The sequence below is a fragment of the Helianthus annuus genome, chromosome 15 (assembly GCF_002127325.2).
Source record: "Helianthus annuus cultivar XRQ/B chromosome 15, HanXRQr2.0-SUNRISE, whole genome shotgun sequence".
NCBI lineage: Eukaryota > Viridiplantae > Streptophyta > Magnoliopsida > Asterales > Asteraceae > Helianthus > Helianthus annuus.
The window spans coordinates 13796643-13803325 of record NC_035447.2 but is presented as its reverse complement, the minus strand read 5'-3'; the positions used below and the strand labels follow the sequence as shown (position 1 = coordinate 13803325).

Genomic DNA, 6683 nt, shown 5'->3' with positions numbered 1-6683 from the left:
TTCATCAAACGAATTTTAAAATTTAAGATTAGATAATTTATTAAAAAAATATGTTTCGTTAATAAATAATTATGATTTTTTTTAGAAGAGATTAAATTAAAATTAACCTAAATAATAATTATCTATAAGAGATTAAACTAAATAATATTTAATAGGAGGGTTATCTATAATTAATTAGAAGAGATTAATTAAACTAAGGTGGTGTTTGTTTTTTTTTCAAAAAGAGCTTCCTTCCTCTTCTGTCTGCACCGTGCAGACGCGGGAAGATGTTTAGCCTCAAAAGAGTGTTTGTTTTTTTTTTTTTGAGAAGTGCTTCCTGTCTCTCCCCAGCCTCTTCATGAGGAAGTGATAAAACCAAAGCTTCTCCAAGAAGAGCTTTACCTCTTCTTGGCACCACCTCCACCTCCACCCATGCTCCGCCCCTGCTCCGCCACCACCACCACTGCTCCGCCACCATCATCATCATCATCACCACCCCTGCTCCGCCACCACCACCTCCACTCCGCCACCACCTCCGCTGCTCCGCCACCACCACCACTGCTCCGCCATCATCATCATCATCACCACCTCCGCTGCTCCAGCCTCCACTCCGCCATCACCTCTGCTCCACCACCACTCCGCCACCACCTCCGACATCATCATCAACATCACAAACAAAACCCCCACATCAAAACCCCCAAAACGAAAACCCTAAAATCGAAAACCCTAAATCGATCGGAAACGAACACCCCAAATCGATCAAAGTTCAGCGAGTCCGGTCGACCTCATGTTCAGCGACTCCGGCCAGGTGTGAAGGCGGAGGTGGTGACGGTCGTTTTGTTCGATTCGTTGCAGGCTCGGTGGTTGTGATGATGGCGGTGGAGGTGGTGACGGTGGTTGTGATGATGGCGGTGGTGAAGTGGTGGCGGTGGTGATGATGGCGGTGGTGCAGATTGTAGAGAGAGAGTAGAGAGAGAGTGGAGGTGCAGATTGTCTGTGTGGTGTGTGTTAAAACCTAGAAGAAGAAGAAGAGGTTTTATATAAAAGAAAAAACAAACCCTCTTCTCCTTACAGACTGAAGACATTTGGTCCACCTCTTCTCCTGCAGATGCCTGCAGATGTGGCCTGCAGCAGAAGAGGTTTTCAAGAAGAAAAAACAAACAGCACCTAAATGATAATTATCCATAAGATACATAGCCTAATACGATGATAAGTGTTCCAAAATTGGTTTCTTTTATTATATAGTATAGATAAGATTAAACAGAAGTTTATATTTGGTGCTCGATTTTCACTTCCAAGACCAAGATTTTTTTCTCTAATTTTCTTGTTCTTTGTTTTTTCTAATCATAAAATGGGTATGTCCTGAATTTTAATGATTACATATCTTTTAGATTGCTTAATTTGACTTTTATTTAGCCAATTTAAAATGTTAATATGTTTCGTTTCCTTTTCAAATTTGAATCAGATTAAACTATAAAAAAAAACATCAATCTTAAGATGAACTACCGGGTTGGTCCGTGTGATACGAAAGGATTTTGTGTGTATACATTGACCAACAAAAGGTTTTCCTCACGTGACGCATTGAGGAATATGTATACCATCTTACGTATTTACATCTAAACATATATAAATTGAAAAAGAGCTCATTAAAATACTATATTACTAAACATAAACGTAATGTATAAAAAAATAAAATATCTACTTTTCATCGTCGTCGGATAGTCGAAATGGCTAATTATATTTCATCGAAGTTGCCGATTAAAACACGTGCGAAAGTTGTTTACAATGCAAAAAATAAATGTTTCATTTGACTAAACATAAACGTAAAATTAAAAGAACATAAATATCTATGTTAACCGATAATTGTGCCACACAATTTTCGGATCAATATTACGTAAATAAATGAATTGATTGTAATTGATCATTTCCGTATTTATCTTATTCCTTTGTAACTATTTATGTACAGGCTATGTTAATGAATTTCGCTAAGGGATTACAATATTTCACATGGTATCACCCTTCTAGGGTTCTTGATTTCGATCACCCTACTGCCGTCCAAACCTGATCTCGATCAGCCTTCACTCTAACCCTCCTTCTTCACTCACTTCGGCCCCATGCCAGACAAAGACAATTCTGCAGACAAGGAAATCCTTGCTGCCGCTGCCGATTCCACCCACAAACCGCTACATCCGGTTTACACCGTTAGCAACATCCAGAATAAAGTTCGTATTCTCGATGGTACCAAGGTTTCTTATGCATCATGGGTTAAGCTTTTTATGCTTCATGCAAAAGGCTACCAAGTGCTCTCTCACATTGACGGTTCGCCGTCCCCTGCTAAAGACACTCCCGAATTCGCGACATGGGAGAACATTGATTCCATTGTTTTGCAATGGATTTATAGCACCCTTTCGGATGACTTGCTTGTTCGGGTTCTCGCCGATCAGTCCACTTCTGCTGAGGCCTGACAACGGGTCAAACGACTCTTTGTGAATAACAAAGGACCCCGTTCCCAGGCTATCCAACATGAGCTTGCCAATCTCACCCTTGCCTCCATGCCTAGCCTGGACGCGTATTGTCAGAAAATACGTGATCTAACCGACCAACTACATGCCTTGGATTTCCCTATGAACGACCAACAACGCATTTTACACCTTGTTAAGGGACTGCCAAAAGAGTATGACACCATCTCTGCTATTCTCAACCAGTCTCTCCCGACGTGGGAAGATGCTATCGACCAACTCCACTCCGAGTCCGGTCGCATAAAAACCCGAGATGCGGTTGTTAACTCTCCGACTTTGGTTGCTGCCATTCCACCCTCGCCAACACCACCCAACCCTCAACCGGCCCTACCTTCTCATCATAATCCGGCCCAGTCTAACCCACCAGCCCACTACACCCACCGTAACCCCAACCCACGTAATAATACCCGCTCCAACTCCCGCTCTCACAACAATACCCGCGGCCCCACTCACTACTCAAACCGAAACCACAATGCCCCATCCCAACACTCCTACAACAGGGCCTTCAACCAACCTCCCCAACAGCCATACTACCCACCCTATTGGACACCTCCACCATGCCCTTATCCAACTCAAAATTGGTCCAACCCATGGCAGCCCCCACCCGCTCCATACACTCAGTCCAACCAAGGCAATCACAGGTCGGCACAGGCTAATTTGGCAGCAGTGGATCCTCTCGAACCCACCCAGCTTGCGGATGCAGTTCATGCTCTGTCTATGGATTCTGGTGCAACCGATGATCAGTGGAATTTCGACACAGGTGCTTCTTCTCATATCTCTTTTGATAAAACTAATATTGACACGTTTTCCACGTTTGCGCCAATAGCGTCAATAATTGTCGGTAATGGCAACAAAGTTCCGGTTTTGGGCTCGGGACACTCAACCCTAAACTTTGCCTCCAAACCTCTTCACCTCAAAAATATCCTGTTTAATCCCAATATTGTTAAAAACCTTATCTCTGTTCGCCAATTCAATATCGATAATTACACTTCTATTGAATTTGACCCATATGGTTTTTCTGTGAAGGATTTCAAGGATGGCACGATCCTGAGTCGCCACAACAGTTCGAGTGACTTGTACCCGCTCACACCCAACGCTTCCGCCACTGCTTGTTTTGCTTCTACCCAAGAATCTCCATTTTGGCACAACCGACTCGGTCATCCGGGTCAACCCGTTATGGATTTTCTTCGTTTGAATAATTTTATTTCTTGTAATAAACACAAGAGCTCGTCTCTTTGTCATGCGTGTCAGTTGTCGAAACACAAACGCTTACCATTTTCCGAATCTAGCAATTCTACTTTATGTCATTTTTCATTATTGCATTGTGATTTGTGGACGTCACCTTTAGCAAGCCATGCAGGGTATAAATATTATCTGGTCATCATTGATGACTTTACTCAATATACGTGGGTTTACCCTCTTCGTTTTAAATCAGAAACTTATTCAAAAATAATTCAATTTCACCAATTTGTCACCACTCAATTTCGGCTACCCATACAAGCAATCCAATGCGACATGGGCGGTGAATTTGACAACACCAGCTTCCACAACTTCACCACTCAAAACGGCATACAACTTCGTTTTTCATGCCCTCACACCTCTCAACAAAATGGGAAGGCGGAACGCATGATTCGTCGTATTAACGAAATCATGTTTACCCTCCTTACTCATGCCTCCCTTCCTTCAACGTTTTGGGTTGAGGCTCTTCACACCGCCTCTTATCTCCACAACATCCTTCCCACTAAACTACACCAAAACCGTACCCCCTTGTCCCTCCTATATCTTCGAGAACCATCCTATGACTACCTCCGCGTCTTCGGATGCATATGTTACCCCAACACCTCCGCCACCCGACCCAACAAACTTACCCACCGATCCACCGCGTGTCTCTTTCTCGGGTACCCGGCCAACTACCGAGGTTACCGTTGTCTTGACCTCACTTCGGGCAAAACAACCTTCTCCCGCCATGTCACATTTGACGAACAAGTGTTTCCCATGGCCACTCCCACCACCTCACCGCCCTCGCATGACTTTCTTGACCCCAACCCCCTCCTTTTTGACCATACCTACTTCTCTACCCCTTCATAGCCCACGGCCCATACCCCCCAACCCAGTTCACCTCGTCCACAGTCCCCCACACCTACAGGCCAGCCACCATCATCCAACCATCCCATACCCACCTCGTTCCCAGCCCATACCTCGGCCCAAAACATATCCTCGGCCCAGTCCATACCATCGGCTCAGCCCCTCCCATCGGCCCACCCACTTCCGACCCACACCACCTCTCCAGCCGATAACCATTCCCATTCCCATGCTCAACCCAAACCCACACCTACACCATCTCATCATATGCAAACTCGTTCTCGCTCGGTCATTTTCAAACCTAAACTTCCCTACTCTCTCCATACACACACTACTGCTACCATGTCCCCCTTCCAAAGTCTCACTTAACCGCCCTATCCGACCCAAACTGGAAAGTTGCCATGACTGATGAATATGAAGCTCTATTGGCCAACAACACGTGGGAACTTGTCCCTCGCCCACCTGATGTTCCGGTTATACGATGCATGTGGCTCTTTAAGCACAAGTTCCACGCCGATGGCTCTCTAGAACGGCATAAGGCTCGTTTGGTTGTTAACGGGAAAAGCCAAACCGTGGGCGTTGACTGTGATGAAACCTTTAGCCCCGTAGTCAAACCCACTACTATTCGCACTGTGCTTAGTCTCGCTATATCACGCGGATGGTCGACTCACCAACTTGACGTCAAAAATGCGTTTTTACACGGACACTTGAAAGAGACTGTATACATGTTTCAGCCACCCGGTTTCACTTGTTCAGCTAACCCTAAATATGTGTGCAAACTTAACAAATCTTTATACGGTTTAAAGCAAGCTCCTAGAGCCTGGTATGAACGTTTTGCAGGTTACTTAATCAAGTGAGGATTTCGGAGCAGCGTGTGTGATACATCTCTTTTTATTTACCATCACGGAGATCAGATGGCCTATCTTTTGCTATATGTGGACGATAGTATATTAACCGCATCCAGTGATGATCTGCTCCGGCAAATAATTGGGTCCCTTACGGCTGAATTCAAAATGACTGACTTGGGGACTTTGCATCATTTCTTGGGAATTGTTGTAACTAAACATGCTAACGGGTTATTTTTATCTCAGTCTACCTATGCAGCGGACATTCTCACTCGCGCCAACATGTCTAATTACAAACCCGCTAGCACCCCTGTCGAGCCTGGCTCTAAACTTAGTGCCGACAGTGGTTCACCCTTTGAAGATGGTTCTCTCTACAGGAGTTTAGCCGGGGCTCTTCAGTATCTCACGATTACCAGACCTGACATTGCCTATGCCGTTCAACAGGTCTGTCTCTTCGTGCATGCCCCTAGAGAACCGCATTTTCAGTTTCTCAAACGGATCCTTCGCTACCTAAAGGGCACCTTAGAGCACGGTTTACTGCTTTCTAAGTCATCCAGCACAGAATTGACTGCCTATTCAGATGCTGATTGGGGTGGGTGCCCTGATTCTCGACGTTCTACATCCGGCTATTGCGGTTATTTGGGATCCAACTTGATCTCTTGGTCTTCTAAGCGCCAGTCCACCATTTCCAGGTCAAGTGCCGAAGCTGAATACCGCGCCGTGGCAAACACCGTTGCCGAACTCAGCTGGGTTCGCAACCTTCTACTCGAGTTACATGTCCCTGCTCGCCACGCGTCGCTCATCTACTGTGACAACATCTCGGCTGTCTACCTCTCAGATAATCCGGCTCAACATCAACGCACCAAACATATAGAACTGGATATCCATTTCGTCCGAGAAAAGGTCCGCCTTGGCTCAGTCAAGGTCCTTCACGTCCCTGCCGATTTCCAGTATGCAGACATTTTCACGAAAGGATTACCGAAGCATCTGTTCCTGCGTTTTAGATCCAGTTTATGCCTTCGGTCATCTCCGACTCAAACTGCAGGGGCGTGTTAACCGATAATTGTGCCACACAATTTTCGGATCAATATTACGTAAATAAATGTATTGATTGTAATTGATCATTTCCGTATTTATCTTATTCCTTTGTAACTATTTATGTACAGGCTATGTTAATGAATTTCGCTAAGGGATTACAATATTTCACAATCTACTCTTCAATCATTATCAATCAATTGAAGTGGAGTTTTTTTTTCAT

At 44.7% G+C, this 6683-nt stretch overlaps 1 protein-coding gene across 1 annotated transcript; it reads left to right on the top strand.

Moving 5' to 3' along the window:
* The first annotated feature begins 5494 nt into the window (after positions 1 to 5494).
* LOC110913326 (uncharacterized mitochondrial protein AtMg00810-like) lies at positions 5495 to 6481 on the top strand. The gene has a single exon (XM_022158163.1). The coding sequence runs from the start codon at positions 5495 to 5497 to the stop codon at positions 6479 to 6481; it is 987 nt and encodes a 328-aa protein (XP_022013855.1).
* Positions 6482 to 6683: the final 202 nt, after the last annotated feature.